The following is an 18,746-nucleotide window of genomic DNA, read 5'->3' as shown; positions in this document are numbered from 1 at the left end:
TGTCTTATCTCTCAGATGCCCTTCAGCTCTGAAATTCTAGGACTCAGACTAAAGAGGCAGACGGGAGCACAGGGCCGTGCTGTCCAAGATCCCCTGTTCTGTGTGACAATGGATAATAAAGTCTCTCCTTTTCTGTGCAGAAGCTTTTAATTTTGATGTCGTCCTACTTGTCTATTTTTGCTTTTGTTGTCTGTGCTTTTCGTGTCATATCCATGGTCGTGACACCGCCAAGACCAATGTCATGAAGGCTTTCCCCTATGTTTTCTTCTAGAAGTCTTAGTTTCAGGTCTTACATTTAAGGCTTTAATCCATTTTGAGGTTTGTTTTTGTTTTTGTTTTTTGCTGAAGAAGAGTTGCCCGGAGCTAACATCCATTGCCAATCCTCCTCTTTTTTTGCTTGAGGAAGATTAGCCTTGAGCTACACTTTGGGTAGATTTTTGTGTATGGTGTCAGATAAGTGTTCAATTTCAAGGAAAACAATCAGGGAGAGAAATCTCCAATTTACGGAACAGGAGAAGACTTTTGCAAACCATATACCTGGTAAGGGGTTGATTTCCAAAATATATAATGAACTCCAACAACTTCAGAGCTCAAAAACAAATAACCCAATTTAAAAAAATGGGTAAAGGACTTGAATAGACATTTCTCCAAAGAAGATATTCAGATGGCCAATAGGTCTATGAAAGATGCTCAGCATCCCTAATCATCAGGAAAGTGCAAATCAAAACCACAGTGAGATATCACCTCACACCTGTCCCGATGGCCACTATCAAAAAACTCTAAGACAGCAAGTGTTGGTGAGGACGTGGAGAAAAGGGAACCATTGGTGGGAATGCAAAATGGTACAGCTGCTATGGAAAATGGTATGGAGATTACTCAAAAAATTAAAAATAGAAATATCATGTGATCCAGTAATCTCACTTCTGGGTATTTACCCCGAATAATTGAAATCAGGGTCTTGAAGAGAAGAGATATTAACACTGCGTGTACATTGAAGCGCTATTCATAAGAGCCAAGATTTGGAAACAAACATCATTGGTGGACGAATGGATGTAGCAAATGTGGTCTATCCACACAATGGAATATTATTCAGCCTTAAAAAAGGAAGGAAGTTCTGACATATGCGACCACGTGGACGGACCTTGAGGACATTATACTAATTGAAATAAACCCATCACAGAAGGACAAATTGTGCATAATTCCACTTAAATGATGTACCTAGAGTAGTCAAATTCATGGAACCAGAGAGTGGGATGGTGGCTGCCCTGCCTGGGGGGGGGGGGAAGGAAAGTGGAGAGTTGCGAATCGGCAGCATAAAGTTTCCGTTTAGCAAGATAAATGAGTTCTAGAATCTGCCGCTCAACACTGTGCCTGTAGCTAATAATACTGTATTACGCACTTAAAAATTTGTTAAAAGGGTACATTTTATTTTGTGTTCTTATCACAATAAAAAAAGTCCTCCTTTTTGAGAAAAGAAAATAGCAGCACAGAAACATAAATCTTCCTGTAATAAAGGAATCAGACGTTAATTAAGGGAAATCTACAGAGCAAATGATGTGGGCCAAAAATTCTTCACTTGTTTGGGTCTGTGTGGTCAAGCCCTTCTGTGAACTGAGACAGCTGAGTTCAGGAACCAGCAAATGAGACCCTGGCCTTGGAGAGGAAGCCCTCCTGTGAGTTTGAATTTGACCATGCTCTCTTCTCTATCAGATGCAACAGACACCTCCATTTTACTTTCCCACCAGGGATAAAAGAATTAATGCATGCAAGATGCATAGACTGCGGCCCGGCATACAGTAAGTGCTCAGTAAGTACGAGCTTATCCAATGGAAAAAGACGAGGACTTTCTTGCTTTCCAGCTGGCTTCCAACAGCCGTTGCGTCTGCCCGTCTAAATGGCAGGGCTGCCTGCTCGTGCGGTCATCAAAGTGTGCGAAGCCTGTCTGGATGTTGTGACAAGTCATAAAACACAGCCACCGCAGGAGACAGCCAAGTCTTTGAATGGTACTCAGTGTTAATCACATCCGGTGAGGCTGAGTTTACAGTAAACCTACTGGGGTTCTATTTTTTTTCTTTTGGTCTAAAGTGAAACTCTTCGTTCCCCAACATTATCAAGACCTCAGTGTGGCTCCTGGAGCTCGAGCTGGCCGTGCCCCTAGTGGAGCTGTTCATGACACACTCATCTAAAATACTAGGGCTGGCAACAGTGTCCAAACCCCAAATACTGGGTGAGGCTTTGCTCCGTCTGCGCCGCCTCCTGCTTTCTCTAAGCAATGGTTCTGGACCCTCGCTGTGCATCACAATCCCTGGGGAGCTTTTAAAAGCTCCACTGCGTGGGCTACACCCCAGACCAGCTGCATTAGAATCTCCAGCGGGTTTTCAAACTTCCCAGGTGATTCCCAAGTGCGAGCAAGGCTGAGACCCCTGGACCCCCATGCTCCACCTCCGCTGCCCGGTCAGAACAGTAACTCCTCCATTTTCAGAGTGGTCTTGAAAGCCTTTTTTGAATTTTATGGCAAAGAAATCCCAAAAGTGTTTTTTTTTTTTTTTTTTTTTTTAATAAACTAAACGTTTGTTTTGGTGGCTCCACATAGACGAGGCCAAAAAGAATTTAAACCCACCCTCTGCAGCGTCCTGTGGACTGTGCCATTTTAGGCAGTTAAGGAGTCAGGCAGGTCTGGGTTTGCCTCTGGCCTCCACTGTTGACTAGCTCTGTGATCTGGGGCCATGGTGTCACCTCTCTGAACCTCAGTATCTTCTTCTAATAATGGAGACAATAACGTTGTGCTACTTGAGGGAGAAGAGAGGGACATCTGGGACCTTCCTGATAAATTTACCGTAAATGTTGTAGTATGCACGCTCCCCGCCCGTGTTAGCTGCTGTCATGCGATGGTAATAATAACAAGCGCTCCCAAGGGGTGGAGCGTCTCCTCCTGGCGGCCCAGCCCTCCCCCGTGAACAAGAGGAAGCGAACCCGCGTGTGCGTCAAGTCAGTAAACGGGACTCACAAACGCAGTGGGGCAGGCGGGACGTCCAGATGGGAGTGCCGGTTTCGCGGCTGTAGCAGGTCAGCAGGGAGCTCCCTTCGAGCACAAAGCCGGGGTTGCAGGTGTACTGGATGGTGGTGCCCACCAGCAGCACAGGATCCGAGATCAAGCGGGTCGAGTGGTCCACCTCTCCGGGGTCGGTGCAGTACATAACTACACGAGACGGAACGAGAGCAAGTGGGCGTTAGGGCTCTTGAGGGTCGCAGGTGCGCGGAGAAGTACGGGACGATCTACCAAGTTTCCTAACTTAGTTCGTTTCCCGTTTGGAAGATAACGCACCTGTGCTCATCAAAGGTGGCTGGTTGTCCATCGCGCCATTATTTGTAATGGTTAAAAAAAAAAAAAGAAAGAAAGAAAAAGAAAAACGGAAAAAAAGAGACAATGCAAATCTTTTAACAGAGAAAATATTAAAGATCATGGAACAGCCATTCCAGGAGGTCCTGAGCAAGAAAGTGAGCAGGGGCCTTCACTGCTTTCTCTTTGTGGCCTGAATATAGTAAAACAAGCATCCGTTACTTTTTTAATTAAAAAAATCGATCTACATAAAGGAAAACAATATCAATTCAAAAGGAATGAAGTAGACAATATGCACGTTAGGAAAAGATATCCATCTTCCTGAGTTGAAACAAAGCCAGTTGCAAGGCAGTTTGTATAAATTGATCCCTATTATGGCAAAATACCTCTATCCGCGGCAATTTCTATACGTACATCGATGTATGTCTCTATGCACGATCCATCCACACACAAATGCGTATGTGGAACACACACGTATGGGCCCATGCAATTGGAACAACAGAGAATAAATTTTAAGAGTGGCACCATTTCTCGCGAGGAAGACCAGAAGGATTTTCACTTTCTGCCTCATCATTTTACTACTGCTTACGTACTATAAGCATTTGCCACCTGTGCAATTTTAAGACATGGTTATGCACATCTTTTAGTCAAAGAGAGTAGCTTAACCAATGAAAAGCGGCAACAGCATCCGGGGACTTCTGCGGGGCTGCCCCAGGGCTCTAAGGAGGTTGTGCTGCCCTCGTTTCACTATAAGAGGCAGCTTGATGGGTCGAGAGCCGTACACGGAAGGGGCCCAAGCCAACTTTATGTGCTCTAATTTGGCAAAAATTGAGGCAGGTGAAAAGATTTTCCCATAAGAGCTAGTTTACGTTCCCTTCAAGCCTTTAAAATGTTTTAAATAATAATAATGATGATGTAGATCATATTAATGAGTTCATGATGGGTCTTTCTGCCACCCCGCGGTGCTTCTCACTGTTCATTTTTATTTTCTATAATGATACACACACACACACACACCCATCCTACATTCTGTGGCGGAACAAACAGATGTGTTTATATAAGTAGCTGGTTTTGTGGATCTTTAGCAAGTTCTTTCATGCTTCCCACGATTATAATTAATTTTCTTTGATTTGGGATGTTTATGATAGGATTTATATGTAACCACCGCACTCTTTCCCCAATACCCTCTTTCTCTGCTCACACTTAATATTTCTTATTGTGTAATTGGTGATTCAAGTCACACTGAATACTTTGGTCTGACAAAGTGTCACCAAGGATTCCCAGTAAGAGGGTTGCTGACCGGAGCTTTATGGGGGAGCTGGGAGGCAAACGGCTGGGGGTAGAGGCCACCTCCAAATTTAGCACCTCCCAGCTCCCTGCTACTAAGGCATCAGTGTAGAAACCAGAAGTACTGCCTTTTTCGACCCCTTTTGAAGACACGAGACTGAGCGAACACCAGTCACGCCTGGTCCACACTCCTGGGGGGAGCAGGAGCAGAGTGCAGGCAGAAGGAACCAGGAGAGTGGGATGGCTGCTGTTTGGATAAAGTTGGTTACCCACTAGAGGGGCTTCAAACTGGGCCTCCAAGGGCCAACTTAGGTTTGTTTTGCTTGGCTTCTACAGGTATTTTAAAGGCCTGAATTTGAATGATGTTTTTACACAGGCTACATACATTCCCCCTCCCCGCAGTCCACACCACTCCCTATTGTCTCACACCCAGCCGATTTCACTCATTTACATTATCTGCCAGGCTTCCGAAGGCACCTGAGCCTGAGAGGCCTGCCCGAGGGCTATAAAATGACACTTGTGAGCAGTGCCAGTGAGTGGTAGCATGGGAGAGAGGCCAGATTAGACATTAAATAACTCCACTGCATCCATGCCAAAAAATCCTCTGTGGGAGGGATTTACCACCCACTGACCTAGAGGAAGACAACAAGAATACTCTTACTTTTCTCACAAAATGGGGGGTCGCTGCTCCAGCTGAGGTCCCACTGGCAGGTGAGGGTGTCACTCCCCACGATGTCGTAGCCAGGGTCACACTGGTAGGTGATTCTGGCGCCCCTCACAAGCTCCGTGTGAGAAGTGGTTTTCCAGCCGTTCTGGATCTCGGGCAGATCTGAGCAGGAGTCATTCCTTGACACCTCTTTAAAACAAAAAACATCATCCTGAGATGGGGAGAAGGCCTTTTTGTTTGGAGCTCCTTTTATGAATGTCAGAGGAAAGAGAAAATAGAAGATAAGGCCTCTGGAAATGAGTGACACAACTTTAGAAATCCCTTAAACCACAGGAACTCTTCCATAGTGAGATTTTATAATGATCTCTTCCCGTGGGCCATTGGACTTACCAAACATTCTCTTGGTTGGATAAAGTCAGTTTAGGATTTAGAGTCAGATGGCATCTTAGATCTGCCACTTACTAGCAACGTGACTGGGGTGCAGTCACTTCTCTCTGCATCTCAAGTTCCTCACCTTCCAGGAGAGCCTCATCCTAATCAGGCCTGCCTCACTGTGGTCGCCAGCTTCCAAGATGTCCTCTGGTTAGCCTCACCTCCTGGGATCCACATTCTTGTGAAGGCCCCGCCAGCACTAAAGATGGCTGCCATGCATCACCAATAGGCTATTGGAGAAGTGATGGTGTGTGACTTCAGAGGCTGAGTCATGAAAGGTGCTGAGGTTCTCTCCCTGCTCTCTCTCATATCACTTTCTCTGGAGGGAGCAGCAGCCATGTTGTGAGGATGCTCAAGCAGCCTCTGGAGGCATCCATGTGGACAATGGCATTGACTTGCTGGCCCCATGAGCAAGCCTTTTTAGAAATGGAGCCTCCAGCCCCAGTCAAACCTTCGGATGACTGCAGCCCTGGCTGACATCTTGACTGCAGCCTCGTGAGAGATCCCAAGTCAGAGCCATCCAGCATTAATTCCTGAATTCCTGAAGCAAGGATGTTTTGGGGAAGGAGGTTAATTTGTTCCACAGCAATGGGTAGCTAATGCACTCAGCCTCATCCTAAGAATATCCATAAATACATAGGTTTGATAGATTACTAATATATATTTTTGTAATACAGTTTGAGATAAATACTTAACTATTGAAATGAAAATAATTATTGGCGCATTCTTCAAATTACATTGCATCAGTGAACGTTAACCACACTGCAGAAAATGCTACACACAGTTTATCATCACAGAGTTTTCCTCTGGAATAATTCCATTTTCCTCCTACAGACCTTCGTTACTAAGGCAGCAAGCCAGAGCCCATTATTAATTCCTTGCTTCCAAGTGCCCACTGCACAGATTTTGAGAAGAGAGCTCCTTATGCTGTATAATTAATTGGCAGCTCTGATGTGCTTCTGGGGAGAGCAAAGCACCTCCATTGTCTGCGGGAAAGTCATTCGCAGAAACAAGCAATGGCTTTTCCCAGGATTCCATGACGATTTTATTTGGGGAAAGGAGATCTCATGGGTGTCTGCAAGAAGAAGAGGAGACGGAAATGGCTTCAAGAATTGTGTGGAGGGAGCAGGAGCCTCTATTTTTAGGTGTTTGAAATATTAGCCAAGCCCTGCATTTGGGACACAGCTGCAAATGCTCAGACTCTGGATGAAAGGGGAGAAATGGGGGCAAGAACCAGCTACGTGGTCCGCCGTGCATCAAATGCTCTGAGACGGAGAAAGCTTTGATTGTCTGACTTTTCAGTCTGGGCTGACATGGCCACACGTTCCAGTGGGACCTCCCGTCTCCTTTGTGGCATGCATCTTGTTTCTGATTCCTCAGCTGCTGCCACCATGTGGCAGAGCCTTGACTGAAATCTTGGCCCCACTGTTTCCTAATTCAGTGGCCTTGGCTAAGTCACTTAGCCTGCCTGTTCTCCGGTTCTCAGACTCCACTCCCTGAGACCCTGATTAAGGAACCTGAGTGTTCACCAAACGCCATAGGTGGAGGTGCTGGAATAATCTTACTTTGCTAAGAATGAGAAAACTGGCCTAGGAGGTAGAGGACTTCCCTTCTAGTCCTCTTTCTTTCTTTTAGATGCTGTGTGACTCCAGTCACGTCAATTAATACCTCTGAGCCTCACCGTCCTCAATCCTAGAGTGGAGACAAGAACACGACCTTGTCTATCACAAAGGGCAATGTGAAAGGTAATTAATGTGCAGGAAAGGACAGTAACACTAAGATGAGTTGTATGGATGCATTGATTTCTCTAAGATTTTGTGAGCACCTGCTATATGCCAGGCACGAGGAATACAGGGATCTGAAGTCATGGTTCCAGTCCCATGGTCAAGATCAGCACCATGGTCCAACTTTTGGGCAAAAGAAATACCCAAATACACTGAATAGATGCCACCATTTACCAGTCTTATGCTCATGGCAGACATCACTAATCAATCATGGCAGTCTCTTTCTTTGAATGAAGCTGAAATCTCCAAATCCTTCTCAACAGAACGCTCCAGGGAGCTACTGTCATTGGATTGGAATTGACCTATGATATGGAGCTTACTTATTATGCTAGGATGAGAGAAATAAAGGCACAAGTGACCAAATCTCTTTGAGAAACACTGCTTTGCTTACTCATCTCTGCTTTTTTATTCTTTTCCCTCCTGTGTGCTTGGCCACAGACGCTAGCAAAGCACAAGAAGCAGCGAGGAGAAGAATTCTTTGCTTCTGTCTGTGCAAAGGAGAATTATGGGAGGTCAGAACCATGTGGCCCAGAGTGTTCCATGGAAGGTTCTGACAGCAGTCACAGCAGATAAGCCCTGGCCACCTTCCAGAGCTGGATGTAGGACTTGAGATCAGTTCAGGAGCTTCAGAATTCTTTAGATGACCACAGAAACCCCTAACCCTTCCATTTGACCCCTCTACTGAGTGGGAATTGCATCTAGACAGGGTTAAATCTAGACCCATAACAGCAGGTCCAGTCCCATGCCACAGCAGACATCACCAATCCATCTTGGCATTCTTTCCCACTGACTTCAGGCACGGTCTCCTCTGAGTTCTCTTCGACATGGTCTTCAACACAGGTAGCCACAAGCAAGTGATTGGCATCAAAATGACATACAGAAGCCCACTTGCCTTCACTGTGAAATGAACTGTGTGCTTCTTTAAGAGAAAGAAGAGCAAATGGAACTCTTCTCTCTGTTTGTGTTACCCACACTAGCCAGGCTGCGTGTCCCTGGGAAGCGTTCCCGGAAATCCGGTGCTTGCCTCTCCCGCAGCATCAGCACACGATACTGATGTTGTCTGTTAATGGGACTTCCTCTCCTATTTTCAGCAGCTGGCTCAAGAACAAGGAGAGAGTATTCTGTTCATTCCCATATCCTGGTACCCAGTGTAGGGCCAACCACATAGGAGATATCAAGAGATTTTTGTGAACCAAACTCTCTGGAAAGTGGAGATAATGCATTTGAAGAAGAGATAGTATATGCAGGAGTGCTTGCCAGCTTTACATTGCCACATAAATCTGTTTCGGCTTCAGTTCTCAAGAGCGCCTTGTCTTCAAGATGTTGCCAGACTGAACATTGGCCAGACCTACTGGTTAACCTTGGGCCGCCTTGGATAGAGTCAGATTTCTGCCAGCAAGCTGAATGCGGATTTGGAAAACTGACTCAGGCACCAGAGGAGACCAGTGAGCAAAACTATGACCTCATCTTCCAGCGGGGAGGGAGGAGAAGTCTAAGGGGACAGATTGAAGCCAGGTCACCGAAACTCTCCCTCAAAGGCAGCTGACCCTGGAGGGCACTCCATCCGGACAGCAGCACAAGCCATCCCCCTATGCCCACGGCATCACCCAGTAAAGAGTGGGGAACCCGTGAAAAGTAGCATCAAGAATACTCTGAAAATACTTAGCAGCATAATTAAGGGTTAAAAGGCCCCCGGGAAACATAAAAATGATCTTGTGTTTGCCTCTCTGAGATGTGCACACAGAGCAGGCAGGGATGAGAAACGTCCACCAGCTGGAAATAAAAATGCAAGGGCCTTATTTTTTGCACACATGAGGCTCCTTGAGACAGCCAGTGGTCCAGGAGCAGCTTGTATTTTAGAGGCAGGAGGTGGTGTAGAGAGACCCTTTTATCTTCGATAGAGATGGACAATCTTCAAGCCAGGGGAAGAAGGAGCCAAAGACATGGGAGTCTTGCTCCCGCCAGTGAGTCGTTGGGGGTGGGGGTGGAAGCAGGAGACTCGGCAGGACGCCTCCTCCTTTTCCCTGTTCCCTCTTGGAAATCAAGATGTCAACCTTGTTCCTGGGGGGCACAAACATGTCCCCTCATCACCGGCTGAATCCTTTTCATTGAAATCCTAAGGGAGCAACCATCCACCATCTTGGATGCCAGGAGAAGTTAGGTCTTCACTGCCCCCTTGTGTCTCCCAGGTTCTCCGCTGTTGCTGGGGATGTTGTGGGTAGAGAAACCCTGAACGCCAGGAACCAGGAAGCCCGGGTGTGAGCCTCAGCTGGGCCCCTGATGAGAAAGTCGCTTATCCTTGGTGTTCCAGGGCTGCTTCTGTTGTGACACGACAGGGTTGGACCAGACGCTCTGTCAGCTCAAGTCCCTTCCGGGGCTGGGATCAGTGGGACTTCACAGTGTTCTGGTCCCCTGACTGCTGGGGAAGATGGAAGCTTGGACCAGGGCGGTGGCCTTGGAAAGATGGAGAGAAGTTCTTGGATTTGAGACATACTGTAGAAGCAGAGTAGAGAGGATGGATGGATTGGCTATGGGGTGAGGAAAGAGGAAGCATCTTAAGAAACCAGGAGAGTTGTGGTTCCATCTCCTGGGAGGGGCAGACGGCAGGTCAACAGTTGGGTGAGGGTGGGTAGAGAAATAAATACTTCTGTTTTGGCCATGTTAAATCTGAGATGCCAAATACACGCAAGAGGGTAGTCTGTAGGGCACTGGATAGATGAATCTGGAGTTCACGGGAGAGGTCAAGGTTGGAGGTACAAATTGGAGGTCAACAGAATATAGATATTCTTTAAAACCATGGGCCTGGATGAGAGCACATGAGTGAGTCTAGATAGAGATGAGGACAAGGTTCAGGGTGGAGCTTGGGACCTTCCAGTCTTCAGAGGTTGAGCAGAGGAGGGTGAGGGAGCCAGTAATGAATAAGGGAGAGTTACAGGGTTGGGAGTGAGGAGGAAAGGGTGTGGCTGGATGGAACAGCAAGAAGGGAGTATTATATGGTCATGTGTGAACTTAGCTTGAATTTGATAGCAGGAAGTTTTTGTGGTGTTTTTAAGATGAGGGGGAGAGAAGTGGTTTGGAAGCCACACTGAGGATCAAGGACATCTCTTGCGTCCATAGGTCTTAAAGTACGGGAAGTGGGAGAGAAAGGGCTGTCTCCATTGTGTGGGGCCACAGGGGAAGGAGAGTTTTAGGGAAGAGCTGAGCTTCAGTTCAGGCAAGATGGTGAAGATCATGCTTTGAGAAGGTGCAAATATAGGAGAGAGTGTTGATGATATAAAAACCCAGCTGACCACAAATAAAACACGATGAATCTTAAAGTTATGCGGCATTATCAACCAAGTCCTGATATCAACCTTGTGGAGTGGGTATCACTGTTCCCATTTTACAGATGACAAAAAGGAGGCTCAGAGAGTTTCAGTGACTTATCCAACGTCACACAGCCATTGATGACAGTACTAGGGACTCAAACCCTAGTCCGTCCAACTAGAGAGCCCAAGCTCTTAAAAACTACACATATTTACTGTGCCAATATATTAAAAGACTTGTGTAGCACAAAACCCAAACAGACATATCTAGAAGCAATCATCTTAGCATGCATCTAAACACAAAGAAAATAATTGACTGGATGAGACACCTACCTATGTAGTTCATGATAAATCCCTGGCCCTTCCCAAAGATGAGGCCGGCAGGGTCCGAGTGGAACTGGATGGTTAGGTCCGGCGTGGATGAGTACAGCTTCTGGGGGCCACTGTTCCCGAGGTACTGCCCCAAGATATGGGGCATGACCTCATCACCGTCGTAGATGGTCAGGATGTCGCTGTTGCTCAGGTTCAGGCTTGGCGGGGGACAGAGAGAAGAGGGGGAGGCTAGTGAGGCAAAGTTATGGGCACTCAACAAGGATTTGATTTATTTTTTCAGGCAACACTCACTTTCTTGAGACATACTATGTGTCAGGCCCAGGCCAGGAACTGGGGCTGAGGTGGGCATAGACTGCAAATGTGACCAGGACATGCTGATCCTTCCTACAAGCCTGGCACATAGATTTGTGGGTGGATTGAGTCTTTGAAGACTCATTCATGAAATGGTCATCCCTCCATGGAGCTCCTTGCAGAGTCAAATGCTGCGTCATAAGTGGAATTGCCTTCCATGACCCCGTCATCAACGACCATTTCATGGGTGAAACCAAGTGTCGGGCACTGGGTTACAAGCTGGGTGAGTGACATGGGTCTGTCATTCTTTGATGCAGAACAAGTTGACTGCTTGCTTGTTGTAACTTGCATTTTTGTGTAAGGTGAAATGATCCTCCCACACATCGTGTGGCAAATTCCTCAGAATCAACCAGGTTATCTATCACATCTGGGGGTGGGGTGAGGGCGGGTTGGAGATACTTTATTCATGAAATAGGCTCAAACTCGCTACCACTATTCACAGCATTAAAGGATGAGGCATTTTCAAAGACTCGACTGCAAGAGAGTATCTTGACGCTAAATATCTCAACGGCAATGTACAGTTAATAATCCAGAAAGCACTTCAATAGGCCACAGAAAGGTGTGCCCCCTTGGGCGTGCTGGATAAAATTGATCTCTGATTGAAAGAATGCCAGATAATTCGGTTTTGGCTGCATCAATCACGGACAGATATTAACTCATGCCTCTTTCCTTCCTTCCTCCTTCTTCCCCTTTCTCTTTCTTCCTTTCTCCCTTATGTCTTTCTCCTTTTCTTGTGTCCCTCTCCCTAATATTTTTGAGCATCTACTATGTGGCAGGCACTGTGCTGTGCTCAGAGGACAGGAAGAGTCACAGAACAGTGATCTATTTCGACTAGTAAGCCAGGGATTGTGGTAGGAGTTATGATCAAGGCAGGTGTAGAGGAGAGAATCTAACTCAGATGGGGGCAGCATGGAGGCCTCCCTGGAGGAGGTGATGCTTGCTCAGGATCATTAAGAAAGAGTAGGAGACCCTGAGGCAGATAAGTTGGGGCTGGGGAGAAGGCGTGGTTCCAGAAAGAATTTGCCTGATGGTTAATGTGCCGGGGTTTGCTTATGGACATGGGAGCCTGGAGACATCTGCAGAAGCCAGATCATGAAAGGCTTAGAAAGCCAAGTTTAGGGGTTTGGATGTCATCTTGCTGGGGATGGAAGACATCAAAGGGTTTTTAACAGGAGCATCCTGACTGATAATTCAGTGCCAGAGAAGAGGCATTCCAGGAAATGGCCCTGAGCGAAGTTCCTGGAACTGACGCAGACTGACAACAGCCCTGCCCCACCCCCCCAGCTTCACCCAAGGTCCAAGCACGGTGTTGGCTGCTGGTCTGGAAGCCGGAGAAGGAGTGGAAACCACTCATGTTGGTGCTTCAAGTAGTAAGAACAAAACAACAGAAACACAGGTACGTTGCTGCAGATTTGCTCCCAGAGGGCAGGAGATGCGTTTTATTCATCTCAATATCTTCCACAGAACCTCTCACAATGCCTCACGTAAAGTTGTCCCCAAGGATGGTTTAAGGGGCTTCTAATTGCCCCCAGAATCTCCGTTGGCTTCCTGGAACCACCCCCAAACACATCCTCTCCTAGTAAAAGCTGTCTGTCTGCTTTGCACACGTGGCTTCAAGAAGCCATGTGCTTTGCACCCTAGGCTCCTCCTACCCTCTGCCAGTTTCCAACTAGGCTACAGCCTCTAAACCCCTACTCATTGGAATTCTGGAGTTGCCACCTTCTCTTGCACACAATAGGTGCTCAATAAAGGCTACAGTACGAAAAAGCCTGCCAGAGAGTCTATTTGACAGCAGAGATAGTGGGGTTGATGTCAGCTCTTGACCTATCGTAGGAAAGCACCCCTTAATTCTAAGGACCATGAAAACATCAATAGCTCATGGAAGTGCTGGATTAGGCTAGTGTGACACATGGTAGTGGTGGATGCTGACATTTATTCCTTAAGCCGACTTCATAGCCGATTTGCTGGTAACAGTGGGTTCCAGAAAGTGCGCGGCTTGGCTTTATTCTATCATCCATTTCAATGATCTAAATGCAGTAGAAGCATCTTCAAGGGTGCAAATAGCTTTCATTTTAAAACGCTAGCACAGCTTTTCATTGTAAAGCAGGAAGGAAGAGCGCTGGAAAGACTTCACTGTCTTGGAAATCAGAAAGCTTTGGTTTGATTCTTGGCTCTTACACTTTCATGGAGGGCCTGTGGTTTTTCTGAAGTTTCTTGTCTGTGAATCAGGCTTAGTATTTCCAGTCTATGTTTTGGACTTTTGGAGTGAGGTAAGACATGCGGAAGATTTGGGATCAAATTGCAGCTTCACTGACAGCACCTGAGCGAGTTTGGTCAAGTCATTTGAATGTTATGGCATGTTGCATTGTCGTTATGGACATCATCAGCATGAGCATCAGCAGCATCATCACATTACCATCACCATCACTGTCATCATCACTATCATCATCATCGCCATCACCATCATCACCACCATTGCCTCCATCATCACCATTGACATCATAATCATCATCACATCACCATCACCATTGCTATCATCATCATCATCACCATCGCCATCATCATCACCATTGCCATCATCATCATCACATCACCACCACCATCACATCACCACCACCATCACTGCCACCACCACCACCATCATCATCATCATCATCACCACCACCACCATCATCATCATCATCATCACCACATCACATCACCACCACTATCATTGCCACCACCACCACCACCATCATCATCACCAACATCATCATCACCAGCATCATCATCATCATCATCATCATCATCATCATTCTCTCTTTGGATTGCTGTTTACATTAAATGACATCAGATGACTTATGTCAGTGGTTCTCACCTAGGGCTGATTTTGCCCCCCAGGAGATATATGGGAATGTTTAGAGACATGCTTGCCCCACCCATGGGGTGCCACTGGTGAGTCCATGTCAGGGATACTGTTAAGCATCCTGCAATGCACAAGATAACCTCTCACAACAAAGAAATATGCAACATGACGTTGATGCTAAGGTTGAGACAGCCTAACTTTTGTGAATGCATTTTGTAAACAGTGTGCAACAGACTACTGAATGCCACTTCTCCTGTTGTCCCAGAATTTCAGCTGAGTTCCCCTAAGCTAAGAACAAGCCAACAGGTACTAAGCATTCTTGCTTTCTAAAGGGATATACTTGGCTGTTGGCTGAGATTGGCTTCTCCAGAAGCAGAATCTGAGCAAAGATGGGAGTGTCTGTTAGAGTCTGGCTCATCTGGGAGGCCACCCCAGGCAGCATTGGTGGGGAAGGGAGGCAGGAGGAAGGGAAAGACCCAATGCATGGTGCATCAATGGGTGAGTTCCACTGTGGGCACTGGGCTCAGTCCTGTAGGAACTGTGAGACATGGTGTAGGACATACCCTGGGGGAGAAGGAGCTGGGATATTTATCCTCCAACTTCCATCCCTCTGTGGCTGAGGGCCTCTCCTAGATGTACTGAATCTCCAGCACTTCTGACCTGCCCGCATGGCATCAGAGGAAGCCTTCAGGTGGAGAGGCTTGCAGTCAGAAGCCATCGTGGGGACATGCTGGTAAGTGCCACAGGGCTCGGAGAGGGCACCAATGGCCCCTGCCACCATCTTCTAGGCACCTCTTCCAATCTGAGCCCTTCCCCCACCTCTAGCTTACAGAAGGCTAAGAATTCAATGGGCCATGGAAGAGATTTGCAGGAAGGACTGACTCAGGGAGAATGTCACTATGAGGGGCGACCCTGGGGGTGGGGCAAGGTATAACCCTCTCACCTTAAGCCTGGTGAGGATGCATCAAGGAAACTCTTGGTGGCTTGGCAGGTGTCTTCTGGGGTCTGGGGAACAGTGACTGCATTTAGTGCTCACCCAGAGAGAAGTAATGATAAAAATCAGACTGGAGCTGCCTGCCTGCCTGGGGGCAGAGCCAAGAGAGGAAAAGGGGTGTTGGGAGTGAGGTGCCCATCAATGAAGAGAGTGGGGATAAGAACGATGCTTTCTGGGTCTAACGTGAACCCTAAAGAAGGCAGCCAGTGTGGGCCTGCTTGTGTCCCCATCCTGGAAGGGTGAGGGGATCCAGCAGAGGGGAAAGTCAAGAGGCTCAGCAGCTCTGCCCACCTCAAGTACACATTTTTTGCCCACGTCGAGCATTCTATATCTTCCAAAACATAACAGTGCTGTCAAGTTGGACTTTCCTGTGAGAACGAAGCAGCCCACCATGCCCTTCCTCGCTGCAGAATCCCCAGCCTGAGGCACCCAGCTGAGAGAGGGATTAAGTTTCAAAATAAATACTGTTTAGAGCTATATGATTACTAGACTGAACTGTACTTGTTAAGACCGGAAGATTTATGAAAACTTAGCTTTCACCCTGACAAGCAAAAAAAATGGAGAACATACATGAAGGGGCAGTTGGAGAAAGAATGAAGTTACTCCCTGCTATATCCTTCTGGATCCACCTTTTTGGTAGACTTGTTCCAGTGATAAACACAATGCTGGTGATTTATTCCTTTCCCCTCCAATCTGAAGACAAGCCTGCGTTTCCACTTGCCCTTCCAGCTGCATTCCATAGACGGAGAGTGTCCGAGGTCCCTACGGCTGGGCCGTCCTCAGCAACCAGGATGAAAATGCAGAGACCTAACAGCAGAGAGGTTGGCCACAGGGCAGAGCGAGGCTCTCTGCTGAGGACTCAAGTAAGATGTCAGGCAGATCCAATCTGAGGAGGCGTGGAGAAGTCGGGATGTCAGTTTGACTCCAGAACGAACAGGAGGTGGAGAGGTGCTGACAGGCAGAGGGCTTGATCTGACTGGAACTGGGTGTAGCAGGTCCCCCTCAGGGAGAATTCCACAGGAAAACAGAGCTGCCCAAGGCCAGCCCCTGCCTGCTCCAGCCCAACTCAGCTGCCAGAGGGAGAGGCTTTCCCTGGGCACAGAAGACCTCCGCCTCTGGGTCTCCTACAATCCACCCCTTTCTCCTCCACCACCGCCATCAGCTTCTCTCCATCATCTTCCAGTTGCACCATGGGACAGCATCTCATTGCCTACTGACTCCATCCTTGCCTGGCCCCAATTCCATCAGCAGCCAGCTGAATTCTTCTGAAACACAAATCTGGCCCCTTCACTGAACAGATGAATGAGTAAGCAAAATGTGGTACATCCACACAATGGAATATTATTCATTCATAAAAAGGAATGGAGTACTGACACACGCCACAACGTGGATGAACCTTAAAAACTTTATGCTAAGTGAAAGAAGCCAGGCACAAAAGGCCACGTATTATATGATTGCATTTATAAGAAATATCCAGAATAGGTCGATCCATAGAGACAGAAAGCAATTTGATGGCCGCCAAGGGCTGCGAAGCAGGGTGGAGGAGGAATGCAGAGGGATTGCTCAATAGACATGGGGTTTGTTTTGGGGATGACGAGAATGTTTTGGGACCAGGCAGAGGTGTCGGTTGCACAACACTGTGAATGCACTAAATACCACTGAATTGCATACGTTAAGATGGTTCATCTCATGTCAGGTGAATTTCACCTCAATTAAAAAGAAACGCACCTCATCTTAGGGTAAAACGCAACTTTCCATCCTGGCTTCAAGGCTCCGTGTATCTATTTTTTGCACCACCCCCCCACCTCCCCACAGCCTCATTTCTCACTGTGCCTTCCAACCCAAATATTTTACACTCCAGCCAGACTGAATTACTAGTCAATGTCTCCGCAGAATGTGGAAGGCCCTCTGGCCTCCCTACCCTAAATCCTTCTTTAGCTTCCCTCTCTAGGCCTGGGTACCCCCTCCCTGCATCCTGTAGTCTCCATCTTCTGTGATTCCCTCATGCCTACAGTGCCCGCTGTCCGCTCTGGTCCCGGTTGGGAGCCCCTTCTGTGCTCACCCGTCCCATGGAGCTCAGTACTCGGTGCTCCGACGATCTGGGGCTTGTCCGCACTAGAGTGGAAACTCCCTGAGGCCAGGGAACAGGTCTGTTCCGCTCACTGCTCTATCCCCCGCTCTCAGCATGGTGTGGGTGTGTGTTGGGTGAATTGGCACCAGGCCAGGGCAGACGTCCGAGTCCCGGCTTCAGCTCTGGCACAGGGTGGACGGTGGCTCTGACTCCATCTCTGCCTGCAGCCCTGACCCCAAGTGGACTCTTAACCTGTGCTAACCTTGGGAGAAGTACCACTCTCATTCTGGCTCCTGTCAGCGCTTGCTCCCGGGGGTTAATGAAAGCCTTAAATGATTGGAGCTGCCCCAAATATTTCTGCCCCACTGGCCCCCCGGGCCTGTCCTTTCCACTCTTAGGTACACAGGTCACCAGAAGCAAGCCTGATACCATGACGCCCCTGCATGCTTGATAAGCCACTCCACTGCCAACCCATGGCCTTGACGAGCTGGGGTGTAGCCTCCTCTCCTTCCCCACCTTGTCCATACTGCAGGCACATCCCGCAGCCTCTTCCAGCCTGAGCAGCCATTTGTGGGCATGCTGTCCAGGCTTCCACTTCTGGCGTCCTCTTTCAACTCCTGCCTGTTTAAGGGCAGTAAAAACACTGGTGCCACCGGACATCTGAGCAAAGATCTCCCAAGACCCTCGTTTAGCTTTTGAATAAAAACAATGCTGCCTACTGAGTATTAAGCACCCAAACAACAACAACCCCACGAACTGAGACTGACGATGTTCCCATTTTGCAGATCAGGAAACTGAGGCTCAACCAGGAGAAGCCACATAAGCCCAAAGTCACATAAGAGTCAGACCTAGCAGTCAAATCTAGGTCTGTCGGATGCCAATGCCTGAGATATGAACCATGATTTTATATAATGTCCCGTGAAAGCCACGCGTACATGTCTCCCAAAAGTGTGCCTGGCTTCAGTCCTGTATCAGGAAATGTGGATAAAAAGTTACAAAAAAAAAATCTGACGGATGCGGAAGCCCCATGTGATCGCCCCGCATCCCGGCACGACTTTTGTTCTCATGACGTCGTCACTAAAGTTCATTTGATTAGACCCAAGACTTCCAACTTTTTTTTCCTCCCAAGGTAATGCATCTTCTCTACAGACTTCCTGTTTTGAAAAGACTTTGCCTCCTAAACATTTTATATCTCTTGGTAACAATTAAATTTGCTTTGTTTTGTTGCTGTTATTGATCACGGACACCAGACTGTGTAATCAAATCAGCATTCAAACGGTGACTTACTCTGGGTGGCCTTATTTTGGTAGATAGGAGATTTCTGTTATGGTTTTTGA

At 47.5% G+C, this 18,746-nt stretch overlaps 1 protein-coding gene across 1 annotated transcript in view; it reads right to left on the bottom strand.

The window, feature by feature from the left end:
- SEZ6L (seizure related 6 homolog like) overlaps positions 1-18,746 on the bottom strand; it is a 70,757-nt gene that overhangs the window by 22,080 nt on the left and 29,931 nt on the right. Inside the window, exons 10-12 of the mRNA XM_046641038.1 lie at positions 11,149-11,345; positions 5,289-5,483; positions 3,008-3,199 (exon numbers count right to left, since the gene is read on the bottom strand). Coding sequence (XP_046496994.1) covers positions 3,008-3,199; positions 5,289-5,483; positions 11,149-11,345 — 584 coding nt within the window. The remainder of the gene's footprint in view (positions 1-3,007; positions 3,200-5,288; positions 5,484-11,148; positions 11,346-18,746) is intronic.

This window comes from Equus quagga, chromosome 15, assembly GCF_021613505.1.
Source record: "Equus quagga isolate Etosha38 chromosome 15, UCLA_HA_Equagga_1.0, whole genome shotgun sequence".
Lineage (NCBI taxonomy): Eukaryota > Metazoa > Chordata > Mammalia > Perissodactyla > Equidae > Equus > Equus quagga.
The sequence above is the reverse complement of the archived record's forward strand: the minus strand, read 5'-3'. Positions and strand labels throughout refer to the sequence as shown.